At 40.7% G+C, this 22,846-nt stretch overlaps 1 protein-coding gene across 3 annotated transcripts in view; it reads right to left on the bottom strand.

Moving 5' to 3' along the window:
* Positions 1-1,107: 1,107 nt before the first annotated feature.
* The window catches only part of LOC131237497 (ion channel DMI1-like), an 85,141-nt gene continuing 63,402 nt past the window's right edge, over positions 1,108-22,846 (bottom strand). For 2 of the 3 annotated variants that reach the window (XM_058235303.1, XM_058235302.1), the window contains 2 exons: positions 17,037-17,303; positions 1,108-1,494 (listed from right to left, as the gene is read on the bottom strand). In XM_058235303.1, coding sequence (XP_058091286.1) covers positions 1,276-1,494; positions 17,037-17,303 — 486 coding nt within the window. In that variant the 3' untranslated portion in view covers positions 1,108-1,275. The remainder of the gene's footprint in view (positions 1,495-17,036; positions 17,304-22,846) is intronic. The other variant, XM_058235304.1, reaches the window with a different exon arrangement.

Here is a 22,846-nt window from a genome sequence, read left to right as displayed (position 1 = left end):
ATGTCTAAACCACATCTCAGTGGACCCTATAAACAATCATTAAGGCTTCAATGGGTGAATAACCACTCTCGACTGGTCTGTGGTGTGGCCCACCGTGTAATGGTACATCTAATTGGAGTGGGATGTCCGACACACATTGGCCCACACACCTCAAGCATGCTAAGCATACCATGCTTAGGCCATGGATGGGCCAGGCGGGACATTGGCCTCATGGGGTATAACATCCAATTTAAATGACCCTTGCTTGGGTTGACCTCAGCCTTTTTTTTTTTTTGCCTGTTAGCTTGTTAGTACACCTCACTGTTAGTTCACACTTCACTGTTAGCCACCCCCACTTGGGATCGATACCAAGACCTCAGTGTTGAAACGAGGTATCTTTCACTCAGTCTACCACTTGAGCTATGGATCAGGGTGTAAGGGTTGACCTCAGCCTAGACCACCCATCTGGACAGCCCTAATTTTGCATCATTTTTCACTAAATTTTTTTACTGAGTGCTAGACATGTATGAAGTACAAAAGGTGGGAGCCATCATGGAGATCACATGAAAAAATCATGTGTATGCACTTGTTCGGTGGACCACACCTGGACAGCTAACAATCCAACTGCACAAGTGCTTCAACATGCTCGGCCTGTGCATGACATGGTTTAAAAACTCTAAAAACTTGACCTGATATCCAGCTGAGTTGGGTTGACTCAAAGACTCGGTTAGACTCAACTCAATCTTAATAATTAAATTAGGAATTTAATTACACTAATACTAGAAACTTAAAAATAATATGAATATATAATAATAATAATAAAAATGCAACTTAAAAACATTAAACAAGAACATGGTTGGTTTGTTAATGCCATTAGCTAGCTTGGTGGAGGTGGTCATGTGTTCAATCACAACATCTACACTTCTCTTTACTTGAAAGCCCTTTCACTCAAGCGAGTGGCAAGGTGAGCCGATCAAATGGTCTAATGCCGATTTCTGGTACAAGTAGCTTTGTTGATTCAGCTCAGTCGGCTTGGTTTCTGGTCGAGCAGAGATCATGATTGATGATGGCCTAACCAAATCTACCCTGAAACCTGTGGATTAGCTGAAACACGTGTACAGACAGACATGCACCATAATCTGCATGGATTAGCTGAAACACAAAATGTACAGACTTGAACCTTCATCTGCGTTAGGATTAGTACTATGACATTGATGCCTACCATTTTGACTACGTAACAGTTACAACAGAATGGGCCGCATGGGTGATCTTACCACGTTTCTCCTCTGCACAAATTCATTCACCAAGGGATATGACAACGAAAACATCATCGAGGGACCATTTCCTTGGTTGCATCTTGAGTGCGGGATTGATTATGGCACCCTCTGCATTGGCAAGGCGATAACCGATCACTATCTCCCGTCTTTGTCGAGCCCTGACCATTATATCATAAAAGCACAGCTCTTCCTGATCGTACAGATAGAACTCGGCTGGACGGATACACATCTCGTTTCCCTGTACCATATTTATTAATATTAAAGTGTGCTCTCAAAATATATTAAATGAATGAGACTAAAGCCAGCTTCATGGATCTCCACAAGAAAATCAAACCGAATCACATTCAATTTCCAAAATCAGGAAAATTTCAGTCCTTAGTACTGCCATATGTTGGCAAAAAAAAAAAAAGCCATAGTATACAACGGAGGAAATCAATAAACTTGAGATGAAAATATCAGATTTGTGAGTTCAAATATTGACTTCAATAGTCAATACCTCAAGATAGATGTCCTGTCGTTTCTGGATTCTAGCAAGTGCAAAGGAGGGAAATGGAAAATTGTCTTTAGGATACAATGAACGCACAGATCCAAAATTCAACACGAAGATTTGCACATCTAAGTGTTGAATAGATCGGCAAATGTAGATGCCGACATGCTTTCACAGAAAGGTCTCAAAAGGACAATTGTGGGCAGAGATGAGTGCACAGGGTTTTAGATGGCTTGATTTGGGTATTTTCCGTGCGCTGTCTAGGATATATAGATTCTGAAAAGACATGGAGTCCTTGGAGAAACACTTGAATAAGCACACCTATTCACGGCAAATAGTCATTTCTCCTTGAATGGACATGACTTTTGGTTATGGCACTTACTCTCTTTTGGACAAAGACAATTACACATCAGTAAAAGATTGTTGCCACATGGCAACACAACTCACTACCACCCATATCCTAGTCAGCCCAACTGTCATCACATGTACACCATGTGTTAGGTACACTCAACTAACACTATGGCTAGGAACTGAGACACCATTGGATAGAACCTCTAGCTAGATTTTGGTTTATTCCCTAAGTGCACCATGGGTCGGATGTGTTTGAACCACGTACCAAAAAGACTAAGGTTCTTTAGGCTCCTTGCAATGAAGCATATATGCAAAGTGCGCCTAAGAAAGCACCCAAGTAGCGTTACAGCCCACGTCACACATGCGCGGACAGTGTTTCTGAAGATTTGAACCCAGGTTCCTAGGGCAAAAACTCCTCATCTAACCATTGGTCCAATTAGAATTTTTTTATAAAGTTTCCAAACATATTTATAAATATTTTGTTTTTGAAAACTTAATTTTCTTATAAAAACACAACAACCCCCAACAATTTTAATAATAAAATTAACGACAAGAATGTCAAGCATATCAGTATTAATAGATGCATAACTAAAGGTATCTATCTTGTGGATTTGAACATTTATTTTAGTGCATATGTATCAAAGTTTTATCAGGTGCTTAGTGACTCATCAGTCTTGAACTAAGGACGTTATATAACTCATTGAATACATAGCACACATCTATTTATATATAAGTTTGAGATCTAAAAGTTCACACATTTATAGCCTTGTGCATATCCTAATTTAATGAGTATTCTACAAACGATCCCAATCTCTTCAAAAATGGCTTCACTTCTCTACTCATATAGGTAGATCTATCAAAGATTGCTTATAGACCTATTAAGAGCTAGTACCTAGCCTCTTATAGAATGCAATTTTTATTTTTATTTTCTAGTGTATGCTTTAGTCACTTACTCAACTTGTTTGTCCCTTTAAACCTAGCCTATATTTCAAAACTTAGGTAGGGTCACCATCAAGAGTGAAAGTCATGTCTTTATGGATCTTAATCCTATTCCTTTAGTGGTTCTCCTTATTTGATCTCTTGATAAGCCTTTTGTTAATGGATATGCTAAGACACTCCACCGTGGTTATGCTATCTCTAAGGAATCCTTTAACAAAGTTATGCCTTAGACTTATAGTTCTAGACTTACCACTGTAAGTCTTACTCATGGCATGACAAAGGATAGCCTGACTATCACGAATGATAGAAATGGTTGGCGTATGTCTTAACCAATATGAGAGTTCCATCAATAGGTATCTAAGTCATTCTCCTTCTTTACAAGCAACACCAAGTGTTATAAACTCACTTTCCATATTAGAGTGAGATATACACGTTTATTTCTTGAATTCCCAAGATATCGCTCTTCCTACATGAGTAAATATTCAACCACTTGTCGATTTTGATTTTAAGCTATCTGTATTCCAACTAACATCATTGTACCCTTTAAGTATAGCAAGATACGACTTATAATGCAATCATAGTCTATAGTTCCTTTCCGATACCTCCGATACCTTAGATCCCTATCCCAATGTTCTTAGCCTGGATTATTGATATACCTGCTTAGCATTCCTAATAACTCTAGCACATTCATGTTGTGCTTTACATCTACCTGTATTTTCAACTAATTTATTATGGATCAAATCAAGATGAAACCAGTTTACGATTAAGAGATTAAATTTCTTTAACACTTTCTTTAGATAATGAGATTGTGTTCAAGCTATTCCATCATTAAAATTATGAATCTTAATCTCTAATATTACATTGACTTTACCCACATTCTTCATATTGAAGTTGGTACTTGATTATTTTTTGTCTTTCACATCATCCACATTTGGTCCAAATATTAGCATGTTATCATACAATTAGATGATGATTTGACCTTTGATATATATGCATTCATCTATTTAGTTAACTTTAAAACCATTATATTAGATTACTTGGTCAAACTTTGCATGCCAATGCTTAGGAGCTGGCTTGAGCCCATAAAGAGATTTGACTAGTTTATACACTTTCTTTTATTGCCTAGGTTGAACAAAGCCTATAACTTCTTTGTCTAAATCACCATTTACGAATGTTGTTTTGACATCCATTTGATGGATTACTAGACAGTGCATTGTAACAAGAGCAATAAATATCTTAATGTTAGATATACGAGTAACATGAACATATGTATTGAAAAAATCGATACCTTCCTTTTGTCTAAAGTCTTTAGCAACTAGCCAAGCTTTGAACTTATTTACGGTTCAATCAAGATTGGGTTTCCTTATGAAAATCCACTTACATCCTATAAGTTTTGAATTTGGTGAAAGATCGATCAGACACCAAGTATTATCGGAGAATGGATTCATTTCATCTTCAACAACTTCCTTTCAAAACTGTGCATCAGGAGACGACTAAGCTTCACTAAGTGTTAAAAGATCATCTCCAATACTTAGTGGTAGAAATATTTCCTTTCTTATTTCATTCCTATGCCCTTCTACTAGGAACAAATGGAAATTTGGTCAAAAAGATGTTTTTTTCTTATGCCTATCGACTTTCTTGGTTCATTTCCTTTTGGATGAACTTTGGATTTATCAAGAATGTTACCTGGATCTTCATTCATTCGTTCCACTTCATGTCCATCAATCTAACCTTTTATACGATCAATCATATAGTTTTTATATACTATATTTTCAAAAAATATAGCATCTCTAGACTCTATAATCATGTTTTGTTAGCGAACGTAATTGTTTCAAAATCGGAAATCAATACATGGGACTTTGGATCTTATAACCCATAAAGGCACACTTGGTTCCTCTATGACCTAACTTCGATCTCTTAGAATCAACTATCCTTACTTTTGCTATACTTCCCCATACTTTGAAGTAATGAAGATTGAATTTCTTTTTTTTCCATAGTTCATATGAGGAGAAGAAATTAGGTTTTTGTGTGGGATAGCATTTAAAATACAGTTTGCGGTTAACAATGCTTCCCCCCCACGAATTCAGTGGTAATCTAGAATTTGATATCATATAGTTGATTATCTCAACTACGGTTTTATTTTTGTGTTCCACGAAGCCATTTTGTTGAGGTGTATAAGGGGCCTTAAATTCATGAATTATACCATTAGATAAATAGAAGTTATTGAATTTATTAGATGAATACCTACCTCTATCGCTTCAAAGGGCTTTAATCTATAGATTCAATTGATTTTCTACTTCAACCTTATAAAGCTTAAATATTTAAAAGGCTTCATCTTTAGATTTAACAAGTACATGTACGAAAATCTAGTGAAATCATCGATAAATGTGATAAAATACATTTTTTTCACTATGAGTTAAGATATTATTTAAATCACAGATATCAGAATGGATTAACTCCAAGGGCTATGATTTTCTAATGCTACTTGCAAAGGATTTTTTGGTTATTTTAGAATGAGTACATATCACATTTTCCTTATAGTTGAATTTCATGCTTGAGTGTAAGTCTTAAGTTCATCATTCTTTTCATTAAATAATAATTAACATGACCTACCCTAGCCTGTCATAGAGATACAAAATCCACATTAAACGAAAACATCACTATTATTATTGATATTCAATTTAACCATATCATTACAAGAATATCCTTTGCCTACAAAGAAAACATTCTTGGTGATAACCAACTTATCAAACTCATACACTATCCTAAATCCTCTCATATTGAGAAGATCACCTAACACTAAATTTTTTGACATGTCAGGTACATGGATTGCATTCATTAGCATCAATCATTTTCTTGATATAAATTGAAGTTCCACAAATCCATTTCTAACAACCTTTGCTTGAAAATTGTCACCCATCTTCACCTCTGCCCATTGGCAACGCCATCATAGGCATTAAAGATGTTTCGATCCTTCAATATGTGAATGGTTGCACCAGTGTTTAGCCACCATCCACCATTAGATTCTACTACATCGGCTTTAGTAACCACTACTACAAGTTTATCTTCCACCATGTTCGCCTGAGTCTTCAGTTGCTTCTTCCTATGTCCGCATTCCTTTATGTAGTGTTATGGCCTGTTACAAAAGTGATACTTGCTTCTTTACTTCTTCTTCCTCTTCTTTTTTGCCCATTTTCTTAAATTCTATAACCTCTTTGGAGGAACGGATTTGAAGTTTTGGAATTTTGGCTTGTCTTCTTCCACTACATTTGCTTTGGAATGGTTTTCCGAAGCATCTTCTTTCTTTTCTCGATTTCTAGGCTCTTCTTCTAGATGAAGATGCCAATGAAGCCCTTCAAGAGTACTTCTCATCATGTTTCGGTTTCTTTTCATAAGCAAAGCATGATGAGGGTAATTGTGCAATTACTACACCAACTAGGAATTCTTCAAGAAGATCTATGCCACCAATCTTCAATTTGTCCACCGAGTTTTGTATTTCACTTGGGAGATAATTGACTAAACATTCTTGAAGTTGAAGTGTACATAGTTATCATAAGAAATTTCTGAGAACTGACCTCTTTGATTACACACACACACACACACACATATTTAAAATCTAACTTTGTCCACAAGTTATAGATTAAATTAGAGATGGCGTTGCATAAGAAATCATTCTCCTTTCTTTGCTTCCACCCTGCCTTTGTTTCTTCAGAATCGTCGACTTTTAGCTTGGGCAAAGAAGGCGAATTGTCTTCTAGGATATATGACAACTAAGGTGTTGTCAAAAAGAAAAGCATTTGTTGCTGCCACCTTAAGAAGAATTGACCGTCGAAACGATCAAGTCATACAAAGTCTTGGTTCATCACTTGAATGGAATGAATTGCCTCCATTGTGACTATATTAAAAATTCTATCTTGATTGTTGGACAAACAAAGTAGCACATCATGGAGGAAACGAAGAAACTTGAGATGAAAATATTAGATTTCTGGGTTCAAATCTTGACTTGAATAGTCAGTATCTCTAGATAGATTTGTTGTCATTTTCTGGATATTCTAGCAAGTGCGAAAGAAGGGAGATGTAAAATTGTCTTCAAAATATAATGAACTTATAGATCCGAAATTCAACACAAAGATTTGCACCTCTAAGTGTTGAATGGATACTCCAAGTGTAGACACTGATATGATTTCACAAAATGGTCTCAAAAGGACAACTGCAAGAGGGCACAAATGAGTGCACAGGGCTTTAGATGACTTGATCTGGGTATTTTCTATGTGCTTTGGACTATAATCTCTGGCATAGATAGATTCTGAAGGGACATGGGGTCCTTACAGAAGAGACACTCTTGTGCCTCTTCAGAACAAGCATTCACTGCAAATAGTCATTTCTCCATGAATGGACATGACTTTTGCTTGTGACAATTATTTCTATCTCTTTTGGACAGAAACAATAACACAAATTTATTGTTGCCATATGGCAACACATGTAACTACCACCCAAATCCTAGTTAGGCCAATTGTCGCCACGTGTACGACATGTGGCACTGATGCCACGTTTACAACCATGTGTCAGGCACGCTCAACCAACACTATAGCTAGGACCTTAGACTGATGCAGGACATGAAATTAAATATGACATGCAAGATTTCAAGCTTTAGATCATACGAATTTTAAACAATCACAAAATTCCACGTTCCACATACGATCAAACATTCAACAAGGGGAATCTACAGGGGTCCAAGCCTACACATGTTTAGGGCTGGATCAAATAAAATTATAAACCAAACAATGCCCAAAGGAGTGTACGATTCATCCACTCTTGCAAAGGATTGTTCCCCAATTCAAGAGATTCGCCATGTTTCAATTTGGGAAAAATCTAGGGTTTGCAAAATTGAGAAAGAACTTAGAATTTAGGATTATCTAGGATTAGGGTAAAGGATTTCATGCGAGAGAGGAGAGAAATAGAGGAGAGAGAAGAACCTGAGACAGTACACATGTGTGGACAGCGGTCCGGCCCAAACGCACGTGTGTGGGTTCCTATCTGCACGTGTGGGGCCCACGAAACTAAAAACGGTCACCTAGGGTGTGGTCGGCCAGGGGTGGCCCACTCACACACCAAATCTCACGTCGATCTGCTGTCCGGTTTGTGCGTGGTGCTCTGCCGAAGTTTCAACCCCTTAAAGGGCCAGAATCTAAAAATCTGTTGTAGGGGAGAACTTGGGTACAAAAGGGGGTGAATTTGAAGATGGGATAGCCGTGGGAGATGATGGATGTAGGGTGTAGGAGGTGGGGACGGTTTGGAATGGTTGTGGCTTCGCACCACAGTAGTTAGCCATTCGAAGAAGGGAGGGTTTCGCACCCAATTAGATTCTTCAACTCAGAGAACTAGAGAAGAAGGAAAAACACAGAAATTTATTTATAAACTTCAATGAAAAAAAGCCTACATGGGGTTGCCTTTTTATAAGAAAACCCTAAACTCCAAAAGCCGCGCCATGTGTGCACGCTAATACTTAGAGACGAAGTAACAAAAATAATAACTAATCAACGCAATTAAAACCGTTCATGATGTTTCTAATAATGATAATAACCCAAACTCAAAATCCTAGATCATCTAGGGTAGTGGGCCACGATCATGAGATCCAATGGTGGAATCCACATGATGATCAGGGTCCATTTCAATGCCCAATAGCACAACCCCCTAACTAGGAGGTCCTCCATAGATGTTGTTGTCAATCCAGATCGATAGTGAGGCCTTCCTCCTCCTTGAGTACGTGCGTAGGGTGGGGGGCGTGTGTGTGCGCATGATGTCCTCATCAACTCTCCCCGGCTGCGAAGGTTTCGCCATTGGCGAAACAAAACTCCTGAACTGCTCTATGATATCAGGATCAAGTCTCTGAAGCTCTCCCTCAGTAAGCCACGTACTGTCTGAAGCCAGGCGTGACTTCCACTTGACCAAAAACTTTTGAAACCCATCGTCCAACGTCGATACTATCTGATGGTCCGGAATATCCTATATCTCCTTTCTGGGTGTGGGAAGAGTAGGTATGAGAGGTAAAGGCTGGGAAGATGGGTCGGGAAGAGGCCATGGATCAAGGGAAAGGTCTTGGGAATCGGGATGGTACGGTGAAAGGTTGGACAACGTATCAGTGGTCCCGTGAAATGCAACTAGATCCTCCACATTGAATGTGGAACTAATTCCCATGGAAATTGGAAGATCTACCACATACGCATTAAGACTGTTTCGTTTTATAATTTTGAATGGTCCAGCGCTACGCTCGTGTAATTTACGAATGGCTCCCTGAGGGTACCGCTTTGGCCTGATGCGGGCCATCACAGAGTCCCCTACATTGAATTCCTTGAATTGTTTATGTTGGTCTGTAGAAATTTTGTAATGTTCATTACTAGTATTGATCTTTCGCGTGATTTCTTGATGCAATGAATGAATGTGATGTGCAAAAGACTCTGCAGACTCTGATGGCCTATGAGACAGGGACATAGGGACAAGATCAATGGGCTTCTTAGGTTTTTAACCAGTAACGACTTCAAAAGGACTTAAAACCTGTGGATCTATTGATAAAACTATTAAATGCAAACTCGGCGATATGTAGTGCAGTGTCCCACGTCCTGGTGTGTACGACTAAACACCTGAGCAAATTTCCTAGGCTCCTATTGACCACCTCAGTCTGACCATTGGTCCAAGGGTGGTAAGCAGAAGAAAATTGGAGCCTAGTATTCATCATATGCCATAATGTCTTCCAAAAATAACTCATGAATCGTACATCACGGTCAGACACTATGGTTTTGGGTAACCCATGAAGTTTGACGACCTCACTAAAGAACTTGGCAACATGAGATGCGTCAGAGGTCTTCGAACAAGGAATGAAGTGGGCTATTTTAGAAAAACGGTCCACGACAAATATGCAATCGTGTTTTCGAATAGTCTTGGGGAGCCCAAGCACGAAGTGCATACTGATGTCCTACTAAGGGGCGAATGAAATTAGCAAAGGTGTGTATAGCCCCATGTTCTGCTTTTTCTGCTTTGCCAACTGACAAGTACGACACTGCCCTATAATTTTGACCACGTCTCGCTTGAGGCTTGGCCAATAGAATCTATCCTCCACTAGGGCAATGGTCTTGTCTCGACCAAAATGACCCGCGATCCCTCCTTAATGTAACTCCCAGACAACAAAATCATGAAGAGAGGTGCGAGGTATGCACAAACAGTCACTCCTAAACAAATATCTTTCCACTATCAAGTACTCAGTGCTAGCTCTTGACGGACTCTCTAACAACGACGCGTACACAACTCCGAAATCTGGGCACTCAGAATAATCCTCCTTGACACGCTCGAGCCTTGTGACTTCGACACTCATGGAATTGAGTAACGCGACTCGACGACTCAACGTGTCGGCAAGCTTATTCTCTACATCGGCCTTGTGCTCAAGCACAAAAGTGTACTCTTGAAGGAACTAGACTCACTTGGCGTGCTTAGGGTTTAATTTCTTCTGAGAGTTTAGATATCTCAAGGCCTCGTGATCTGAGAACAAGACGAATTCTTACGGCAATAGATAATGATGTCAGTGGCGCAATGACTGTACTGCATAGAATTCTGTCATAGGTGGAGTATTTTTGCTTCGCCTCATTTAGTTTCTCACTAAAAAAGGCAGCAGGATGCCCTTCCTGACTAAGTACTCCTATGCCGACTACTGACGCGTCGCATGCGACTTCGAAAACTTTTGAAAAGTCCGGAAGTCGCGTGATTGGAGCTTCAGTTATCCTGACCTTTATCTCCTTGAAGGCCTTCGAGGCTGCCTTCGTCCATTGAAACTCTCCTTTTTTTATGCAATCCGTGATGGGAGCCATAATGGAACTGAAGCCTCGAATGAACAGCCTATAGAAGGTGGCCAAGTCGTGAAAGCTGCGCGCCTCGTGAATATTGCGGGGTTCAGGCCAATTGACAATGGCTTGACATTCTCGGGATCCACCGACACACCTTCAGCTGACACAACAAAACCTAAGAAGATAACACTACTAGACATAAAGGCACACTTCTTTAGGTTGACGTATAATTTATCGGCTCTAAGGATCCCACAAACTTGCCTCAAATGATTGAGGTGTTGCTCCTTGGTCATGCTATAAATCAGGATATCATCAAAGTAAACCACCAGGAACTTCCCCATGAAGGGCCTCAACACTTGGGTCATCACACGCATGAAGGTACTTTGGGCATTAGTCAGCCCAAAAGGCATGATTAACCACTCGTATAGCCCATCCTTCGTCTTGAAGGCCGTCTTCCATTCATCACCAGGGCATACACAGATTTGGTGATAATCAATTTTGAGGTCAATTTTCGAGAAAATAATAGCATTGGCCATCATATCCAACATGTCATCAAGATGTGGTATGGGAAACCAGTACTTGACTATGATTTTGTTAATGGCCTTACTATCAACACACATCCTCCATGTGCCATCCTTCTTAGATGTAAGAAGGGCAGGCATGGCACGTGGGCTCATGCTCTCTCGAATGAAACCCTTTTCTAAGAGCTTATCAATCTGTCTCTTCAACTCTGCATGCTCCTTTGGATTCATTCTGTAATGAGGGAGGTTTGGTAGAGTCGCCCCAGGAATTAAATCAATGGCGTGCTATATATCCCTCATAGGAGGAAGTTCATTTGGTAGATCCTCAGGAAAGACATCACAAAACTCATCCACTACCGGAATGGCCTCAGTGGGTAGCTCTACACTAGCCTCTGGTGCATTCTCCCTAGCCTCAAGGGTGTACACTATCGAGTTCGACTCAATCTCTTGCTCAAAGTCTCTGGCATTTAAAATATGGAGAGGCTTAGACTTGGGCTTCGACTCCTTCAATTCTTTTGAGTTGCTCGCACCACTCTGTGGTGGACTCCTTTCTAGTCGTGTTCTTGGGTGGAAGTGGATTTAGCTTGACTTTCTTGCCCTCAAACTAGAATGTACACACATTCGAACGACCAAATATGGTGACATCCCTGTCATAGAGCCAGAGCCTACCCAGATTGATATGACCAACATCCATGGAAACGACATCACACCAAAGTGTCTTTATATGATCCAAACTGAATAGGAACAAGACAACAGTGCGAGATTAGAATGGAAGTTTCATCAACCCAAGACACTCTATAGGGTTGAGGATGGGCTTCAAGCTTCAAGCCCAAACGGCTAACAGTGCCAGTTGATGCCACGTTGGCACAACTACCACTATCCACAATCATCTTGCAGCACTTATCACCACAATTTGCGTAAGTATAGAAGATTGTGTTGTGGCGCTAATCGTTGGTATTCTTGGCTTGTGCAAAGGCACAACACACAACTGCGAGGGTCGCAGACTCTTGCGCTCCCTCTTCCTCATCACAAGGGGTTCCTGCTAGCTCATATTCTTCCTCCTCACCGTCACTCTCTGGGGGCACTACTTCCACTTGCCCATCAATAAGGAACACCTTGGTGCCCACTTTTGTGCCACATTGGTGGGCAAAGTGACCAAACCCCTAACATCTAAAACACCTAGTTGTCTCACTTTTGTGCGAGCTAGACCCGACAACTCCTTTACCCTTATCATCCTTGGGCCTAGACTGAGAACTGCTGGAAGGCTTGTATTGATATCCAGTGTTAGGCTTAGCTCCAGAAAGGTTGGCCTTAGTGACAGGATCATGCAACTCAAACTGCCTTCCCACAGATGCTGAGATATTGCTCGATCTCCAACACTACTTGATACATCTGTGCAAGAGCATCTATGTCCTTGATGAGCAACTCTCTCCTAATGTCAGAACGGAGGCCTATCTTAAATCGAGCAAAAGTGAGTACGGGATCCTCATCAACTTCACACCGGGTCAAGTACTCTTCTAACTTCTCAATGTATTCAGCTACACTCACGGAACCTTGTCGAAGAGACTTCCATTCTTCAACCAACCTCAAGTGATAAGAGAAAGGGAGGTACTTTTCCTTAAGAGTTTCTTTCATTTCTCCCCAATGAACTATTGGGGGCTCCCTCAACCTTTCTTTCTTTCGCTCCACAGTAGTCCAAAACCTCTTTGCTTGGCCCATAAGTTTCATCTTGGCAAATCGAACTCGACGAGCATCCGACATGTCTTATCACTCAAAATAATGGTCCATATCCGCCAACCAATCTAGAAAAGCTTTAAGATCCAAGTGGCCATCAAACGTAGGGGCCTCTACTCTAACTCCCTGGAGGAGTCACGCATCTGGGTCATAGTGATCATGATGCCCCTCGCGGGGTGGGTGCACGAGTACGCGCCCATGACCAATTCCTTAGCCACCTCCATTCCTTCGTCTGTCCTCCTGACTACCTACCTGAGATTGGGCATCTTCCCCAATAGTGAGGTTTGCTCGGGCGGAGGTTTCTAATTGGGTAACGCGTACATTAAGTTGTTCAAAGCATTGGTCAATACGTTGTTCCAAGCACCTACCTAAAGACTCAACTTGTCGAGTTATATTGTTCATTGACTCTTACAATTGCTTCATGTTTAGTGTAAGGTGCAAGCCAAAACCACGACTAGTACGTGTGGGCATACAACTACTCACTCAACTCAAAAGACCCTCTAACACAACTATATGTGTCTAAATGAGACTAAATGATCCTATAGGACTCTATATGAGGGAAACTACACAACACTACTAAAATTCCAGCAACATAACTACCCAAATAGTTCGTTAATAGAAAATTCAGCCATGAAAATTGGGAATTTTCTTACAACAGAAAATTCAGCAGTCCATGTTGTGAATGATGGGTCCTAAACAACCCTATATGATGAGACTTGATGCAAAATAGATGTGAATAGACTAAACCCTAAACATGCAATGCATTCCCCTATGAAAACACTAGGCTTTGATACCAAATTTGATGCAAGACATGAAATTAAATATGACATGCAAGATTTCAAGCTTTAGATCATACCAATTTTAAACAATCACAAAATTCAACATCCCACGTACGATCAAACATTCAACAAGGGGAATCTACAGGGGTCCAAGCCTACACACGTTTAGGGCTGGATCAAATAAAATTATAAACCAAACAATTCCCAAAGAAGTGTAAGATTCATCCACTCTTGTAAAGGATTGTTCCTCGATTCAAGAGATTCGCCATGTTTTAATTTGGGAAAAGTCTAGGGTTTGCAAAATTGGGAAAGAACTTAGAATTTAGGATTATCCAGGGTTAGGGTTAGGGATTTTAGGTGAGAGAGGAGAGAAATAGAGGAGAGAGAAGAACCTGAGACAGTCCACACGTGTGGACAACAGTCCGGCCCAGACACACGTGCATGGGTTCTTGTCCGCACATGTGTGGGGCCCACGAAACTGAAAACGGCCACCTAGGGTGTGGTCGGCCAGGGGTGGCCCACTCACACACCAAATCTCACGTTGATCTGCTGTCCGGTTTTTGCGTGGTGCTCCGCCGAAGTTTCAGCCCCCTGGAAGGCCAGAATCTGAAAATCTGCTGTAGGGGGAAACTTGGGTACAAAAAAGGGTGGATATGAAGATGGGATAGCTGTGGGAGATGATGGATGTAGGGTGTAGGAGGTGAGGACGGTTTGAGATGGTTGTGGCTTCGCACCATGGTAGTTAGCCCTTCGAAGAAGGGAGGGTTTCGCACCCAATTAGATTCTTCAACTTAGAGAACTAGAGAAGAAGGAAAAACACGGAATTTTATTCATAAACTTCAATGAAAAAAAAGCCTACATGGCGTTGCCTATTTATAAGAAAACCCTAAACCTCAAAAGCCGCGCCATGTGCGAATGCTAATACTTAGAGACGAAGTAACAAAAATAGCAACTAATCAACGCAATCAAAATCGTTCATAATGTTTCCAATAATGATAATAACCAAAACTCAAAATCCTAGATCATCTAGGGTAGTGGGCCACGATCATGAGATCCAATGGTGGAGTCCGCATGATGATGGGGGTCCACTCCAATGCTCCATAGTACAGTCCCCTAACTAAGAGGTCCTCCATAGATGTCATCGTCAATCCAGATCGATAGTGGGGTATTTCTCCTCCTTGAGTACGTGCGTAAGGTGGGGGGCGTGCGTGTGCACATGATGTCCTCATCATAGACACTAGTGAATTAAGCCTCTGGATAGATCCTCATTCACTCCCTAAGTGCACCATGCCTTCGATGTGTTTGAATCACGTGCAAAAAAAAATTAGGCTCTTTAGGCTCCTTGTGATGATGTGTACATGTGAAGTTCCAATTAGAAATTTTAACAAAATTTCCATATATAATACATTTATTTACTTTTTAAAAAGAAATATTTTATTTTTGAAATTTATTTTTCTTATAAAAGCACAACACCATAAAGGAATGTTAATATGCAACTCTTGGTTTAGAAGTTTTATGCAGCGCCTCACGGTATGTGTAGCGAAGATCTGTGGTGATTTAGATGGTTGATCTGGTTGGCCACTACGTTGATGAGCTATTGGACAGTGCCTGCCATCCAGTAAGTATGAGTTTCACTCATTGAATGGGTACTGTTCCTCCATCCATTCAATATTCAGGCCACTGATAGGATGGCTATCACAGTAAGATCCCTCTTCTCTACAAGATTTGGCCTGCCCACATGGTGGTCTACCAAATCAAGCAGTCACGATCGCTGCACATGTTTGCCATCATGTACCGTGTGAAGGAGCTGCATAGAACTTCCATGATGAGAGCCACATATTTGCATTTCTCTACGAATAACAGAAACCACTAATCTCAAAAGAAGAACAGAAATCACAACTGCAATGGTGTAAGGAGAAACAAGTAATACCAAGGTAAATGACCTCCTGTTATTGCCAGTAGGGAGGTTAATGGGCTGGGCTAGGGTGGCGAGGTGCAGTCCAAGAAAAATCAAAATTCTGAATGGGCCTAACCCATGACAAACCCAACCGCTAATCAAAGGAAGCTCTGGGTTGTTTGATCACTGAATTCCAGTAATGGAAAAAAAAAAAGAAAAAAGGCCCTTGAGATTACCAAATATTGAATTTGAGAGGAAATTCAAGCTACTTTTTGAATATGACAGCGATTCTAGTCTATTTTTTTGCCTGATAAGAAGGCACTCTGCAACTTGTGCTTCGGAATGTGATGGCGGTTTCAGCGCGGGAGGCTTGCTCCATTAACTGAGCAGGCGTGACTCAATCAGGCAACCACCGAGTTTTTGGTTAGCCATGCTAGTTTTGATAGGTTGGCAACCAACTATCATATGCTATATGCTTCTCGCTAAAGGCTAACCTGGAGACTCCTGCCAACCAATCAAAACTAGAGTACCTATATGCTTCTCGTTAGAGGCCTAACCTGGAGACTCATGCCAATTTGTAGAACACCTTTACATTTGCTCATCTGCTTTCTTCTCTTCTTCTTCAACCCTCACAATATTATTATAAATTTGAACGAAGAAATTTTTATTTATTATTTATTATTATTATTATTTTATTTTTTTTACACACACTCACACTAGTGGAATTTCACCACCTATGGGTACTCAAACCCTTGACCGGGTGTTGAAACTCCTGAGAATCTACCACACGAGCAATAGTAAGGACCCAATTTGAACAAAGAAATTGAAATTAAACAATCTCTTAGAGTGGTCTTGTTTCTTTCTTTTTCATTTTTGACTAATCCAGTAACTACTGGATTCTTTTTCTTCTTTTTTTTTTCCCCTTGAAATGTTTACAAAAAAGAAAAGGAAAATCTTTCAAAAATTTAGAGACATTTGTTACTGTGATCTGAGCCGGATAATCCTATAAATGACACAAAGGATTCACTGAATAATGGGAGTGCTCCTGTCAATGTCAAGAAGAAGAAGAAGAAGGGTCTTCTTCCAGAGAATTGAATGTGCTCGAGTAGGATGGTTAAACTTGTTGTTCCCGATGCTTTTCTTTTAACACAATCATAATGATATGCGATTCTTGCCTTCTTGAAGTTGATTGTAACCATAGTTATATAAAGATACAACATGCATTGTAAGAAGGTACCTCTTCTGCAAAGAGTTCCTCGAGAACCCTGTTGATTTGCTTGTCCTCAGCCACCATCGCTAGTGCCATGCTAACCAGCTCATTTGACAGAACGTAATCACTAATTCTCGACACAGATACCAGGTTTCTGGTCCTGGAATCCAGGATCTCACTGATAATTATTGATTTGTCTGAAGCTTGCTGCATTTCACGTATCCAAGAGCTGTGAGAGAACCCAGCATGCCGCGGAGTACTTGTTTTTGCCTCCTTGTATGGGAGACGCTTGGACTGAAACCCATGAGTGAATATGTATATGTTAACACAGTCATAAATAGGATGTGGGCAGTTGTTCTGTGAAATAAAATTCCTTTTTTTTTGTTTGTCTGTTGAAAAAGGAGGAGTGGAAAAGAACCAATGAAGTTCAACATTTATTAGCGTCAGTCATACATTTTTCTTCTTTTTTTTTTCTTCTTTTTTTTTTTTTTCATCCCAAAACCTATGCTATAAAATATTAATTTTCCAAATAAACATATAATGGATATGTCGTAAGTTCGAGAAGACTAAACTACCTAAATTCTAAAGCAAACAAACTACATCATCAACAAGAGTACATAAAAATAATAATAATAAAACATGAGTACATAAATGCAACACCATATTTGTAAATAATAAAAAAATCTATTATGAATTACTAATTGCTTTTTTGTTTTCAACATGGAAAGTAAATATTAAGTGAAAACAATGGGACGTTTGCATTCAGCATGCTCCATTGTAGCCATTATCTACAACACCTTGAATCCTTTCTGTACTTTCTTTTTTCTTTCTTCGACATAGAAAATATATCCTATGCGTTAACCGATATGTATCTATATCCCAATGGTGCCATACATTATGCGATAATGACACAGAAAACACTTGTATCGTTAAGGCTAAGCTACTATGTAGCGCAAGCAACACGCTAGATAGCATAAGCTACTTAAAACACCAGATGATCTAGGGAGATATCCTCGACTTATTGGGAAACTAATCTATTTAATGATTACCCAACCTAATATCACGTGTTCATCAATGTCGTTAGTTAGTGATGCATGATCGATGCATGAACTAATTAACATGTGAGATTAAATAGCTGAATTAAGATATTTAACAAAAAAAATAAAAAACAAATATCACTATAATCATCACAAATATCATGAAAATTAAAAGAAAATCATGCATAATCCTAGCCTAAGCTACCAACATCGTAACACAACATCATTAAATAAAAATACATGGATGGGGAAGAAAAGAGAAGATGATGGGGAATAGATGGAGACCTCGCACCTCCGTTGATGAAGATTAGCCTCGTACCAATTTCCCTTCCAAATCGTATGGAAGTATCTCCAAATCGCATGAAGATGGAGGAAGAAAGCAAGAGCTTCTCGCTCTCTCTCTCTCTCTCTCTCTCTCTCTCTTAATTACAAAATCCAATAGGGAGAGAGGTCACCCCCCCCCCCCCCCCATAGATTCAAGAGGTTTGGAAAATTACAATAATCTTCCTGTCTTGTAAATCTTAACGAAAATAACCCTAGTCTAGATAAAATCAACCAAAACACTTATAATGTGTCTAAATAAAAAATAATCAAAAACTAAATCCTAAAAGATGATAAAGTCTAAAATTGATGTGGACGCTCAACGATCAATGGCTTGATCATGTGATCCATGCGATTCAATGGTCCGATCGTCACGTCCCTCCAATCCAATGGTCTGGATCACTCTATAAAACAGCACATGTGCATCTTCCCAATGTGGGGTCTTCCAAATGCTCACACATGCACATGGGGTCTTCAGCACGATCACAGATACTCGCCTAGCCACAGGTAAATCGGTGTGGCTCGCCTCCTCTGATACGTATGCAAGGGTGTACATGAAATGATGTCCTCATCAACTCTCCTCGGCCGAGAAGAGTTCGCCTCTGGCGGACTAAAACTCCTGTAGCGCTCCAAAATGTCTGGATCTAAATGTTGTAGCTCGTCCTCTGTAATCCACGTACTGTCTGAAATCGGCCTGTGCTTCCACTTGACAAAGAATTTCTAAAATCCTCCATGTCGAGTGGAAACTGCTTGTGCATCTAGTATGTCTTCTATCTATTCGTTTCGAGCAGGCAAGGAAGGTAAATGTGGTAATTGCTCGGATGTTTGGTTAAGTAGGGGCCATGGATTTGGGACTAGGTCATGGTCTGTGGAAGGGTCTGTGGATGGATCAAAAGGTGAAGTAGTAGGACCCTTGTATTGTACTAGATCTTCCACATTAAAAGTAGAACTAATCCCCATGGTAGGTGGAATGTCTACTACATATGCATTAAGACCTAGTTTCTGCATTATTTTGTATGGTCTTGCGCTACGTGCTTGTAACTTTTTAATGGCCCCATGTGGGAACCGTTCAAGCCTCATGCGAACCATGACATAATCTCCTACTTGGAATTCATGAAACCTGCGATGAGAATCAGCAAAGATTTTGTATTTTTCATTACTTATATTAATTCGCTTCCTGACCTCACTATGCAACTCATGTATGAAATGGGCCATTTTAGAAAAACGGTCCACAACTATAAATACAGAATCGTGTTTCTTGATAGTTTTCGATAAGCCCAACACGAAATCCATACTAATATCCTGCCACAGAGCATGAGGTACTGTCAAAGGCGTATATAATCCTGTATTTTGCTTCCTCTGCTTTGCCAGTTGACAAGTCCTACACTACCCAACAATCTTAGTTATATCTCGCTTGAGACTTGGCCAATAAAATCTATCCTCCACAAGGGCAATGGTCTTGTCCCTCCCCAAATGACAGGCTACCACTCCTGCATGAAGTTCCCAGACTACGAAATCACGGAGGGAGATACGAAGAACGCGAAGTCTGTCACCTTTAAACAGAAACTCATCGATGATGACAAACCCGCGACTGTCGGTCGACTGACCATCTCGCAGTGACGCATACAAGTCACCAAAGTCTAGGCATGTAGGACACTCTTCTCTCGGCCGATCAAAGCCAGTCACTTCCACTATCTAGTTTGGAGTAGCGCCACACGATGGCTAAGGGCATTAGCAGGTTTGTTCTAGGCCACAACCTTATGTTTAAGAACGAAAGAGTATTCTTGAAGAAATTAGACCCATTTAGCATGCCTAGGGTTTAGTTTCTTCACGACAACTAAGGTGACGTAAGGCCTCGTGGTCAGAGAACAAGACAAATTCTTGCGGTGATAAATAATGTCGCCAATGGCGCAAGGATTGGACGACCAAATAGAACTCTTTGTCATATGTTGAATACCTTTGCTTTGCCTCATGCAACTTCTCACTAAAATAAGCAACAGGGTGCCCTTCCTAACTGAGCATGCCGCCTATACCTACCCTTGATGCATCACAAGCAACCTCAAAGACTTTAGAAAAGTCTGGAAGGCGCATGACGGGGGCTTCACCTATCTTGTCCTTAATCTCCTTAAATGCTTTAGTGGCAGCTTTAGTCCATATAAACTCCCCTTTCTTGATGCAATCCGTGATGGGAGCCATGATGGAGCTAAATACTCCGATGAACCGCCTATAAAAAGTTGTCGAGAGTCATGAAAGCTTCACACCTCATGAATATTGCGCGGTTCAAGCCATTCAAATATGGCCCGGACTTTCTCGGGGTCCACTCTCATGCCCTCAGATATACGATGAACCCTAAGAAGATACGCTTTTTGACATAAATGTGCATTTTTTAAGGTTGGTGTACAACGTTTCAATTCTGAGGACCACGCAAACTTGCCTCGGATGGTGGAGATGTTTCTTTGATGTGCTATAGATAAGAATGTCATCAAAATACACCATAAGGAACTTACCCATAAAGGGCATCAACACCCGGGTCATCACTCTCATAAATGTGCTTGGAGTGTTAGTCAAGCCAAAGGGCATGACTAGCCACTCGTATAGCCCATCCTTCGTCTTGAAGGTTGTCTTCCACTTATCTCCTGGGCATATACGTATTTGGTGATACCAGCTCTGAGGTCAATCTTTGAAAAGATTGTGGCACTCGCCATCATGTTTAACATATTATCAAGACAAGCTATGGGAAACCAGTACTTGACCGTGATTTTATTGATGGCTCGACTGTCCACACACATGCGTCATGTGCCATCTTTCTTGGGAGTGAGATGCGCTGGCATGGCACACGGACTCATACTCTCCTGAATGAAACTCTTTCTAAGGAGTTCATCTACTTCTCTCTTCAACTCTGCATGCTCCGTAGGATTCATTCGATAATGAGGAAGGTTTGGTAGAGTCAACCCAGGGACAAGATCAATGGCATGCTGGATGTCCCTCATGAGTGGAAGCTCATTTGGTAAGTCCTCTGGAAACACATCGTGAAACTCGTCCATAATCGGCTTCACCTCAGGGGTTCTCTCTACACTAACCTCGGGTGTAACTTCTCTCGCCACTAAGGCATACACTATCGAATCCACCGTAGTCTCTCTCTCAAACTCCTTGGCGTTGATTACATGGAGAGACTTAGGATTTCCTCGTATCCCTTAGGTTACTCAACTTCCCCTTAGTTTTCTTCTCCGTATCGCTTTTTGGTGGGAGAGGAACTAGAGATATCTTTTTGCCTTTATTTATGAATGAATATACATTTGAGTAGCCGTATATCGTCACATCATGGTCAAATAGTCAAGGCCGTCTCAAAATGATGTGTCTAACGTCCATAGGTAAGACGTCACACCACAGCGAATCTGAATAGGATCTAAAATTAACGGGCATGAGACATTGCTAGGTAACAGGTATGGAAGATGCATCCACCCATGACACTTTATAGGGCTGAGGGTGCAGTTTAGGTTTCAATCCCAAACAGGTTTAAAGTGCTAGTGGAGAACACATTTGTACAACTGCCACTATTGAAGATCACCTTGCAATTCTTCTCTCCACATTTTGCATAAGTGTAAAATATCGTAGTCTGACGCCAATCATCATTCTCCTTAGCATTGGTCAAGGCGCACCTGACTATTGCAAGTGGTGTGGTCTCTTCTTCTTCTACTTCCTCATCACGAGCACCATTATGTTGGGCTGATAAAATTCTTCTTCAAAATCACCATGTTCATCTCCTTCTTCCTCACCATCGTCAATTACCAGGGCTTTGTTCCTCTCTTTCGAGGTACATTGATGCACAAAGTGATCAATTCAATGGCAATTGAAGCATCGTGTTTGCTCAACTCCCCTAGAGCTAGAACTTGCTACCCCTTTTTCTTTGACATCTCTGGGGTTGGGTTGGGATGGGACCCAATTTGGGGTCTAGATTGACCCCCCATGTTAGGCTTAGCCCCTTGAAAGTAAGTCTTGACACTTGGATCTCAAGAATCATAACGTTTACCAACTGGTGCCTTGAGGTAGTGTTTGATACCTCCAATGTACCAACATCACAAGAATAAAGTTCTTGTTGAATCTCAAATCGGAGGCCCATCCTGAATCTGGACAATGTAACCATTGGGTCCTCTTCAATGTCACATCGCATCATGTACTCCTCAAACCTAGCGATGTAATCTGGAAAGGTCATGGATCCATGGCGCAGAGCCTGCCACTGGTCTAGGAGCCTCTGGCGATAAGAAAGAGGGAGATGCTTTTCTTTAAAGACCCATTTCATCACTTTTCTTTAATGACCTCTTTCATCTCGGCCCAATGTGCAATTGTGGACTCTCCTTCCCTTTCAATTTTACACCAAGGTGTCCCAAAACGGTTACGTATCAGATGTAACGGCTGATATGTAACGGTAACGGTGGGACCCGTTACGCAATACGGGGCCGTATCGGCCAATGTCCCATT

Source organism: Magnolia sinica, chromosome 2 (assembly GCF_029962835.1).
Source record: "Magnolia sinica isolate HGM2019 chromosome 2, MsV1, whole genome shotgun sequence".
NCBI lineage: Eukaryota > Viridiplantae > Streptophyta > Magnoliopsida > Magnoliales > Magnoliaceae > Magnolia > Magnolia sinica.
This window is presented reverse-complemented; position numbering and strand designations above follow the sequence as displayed.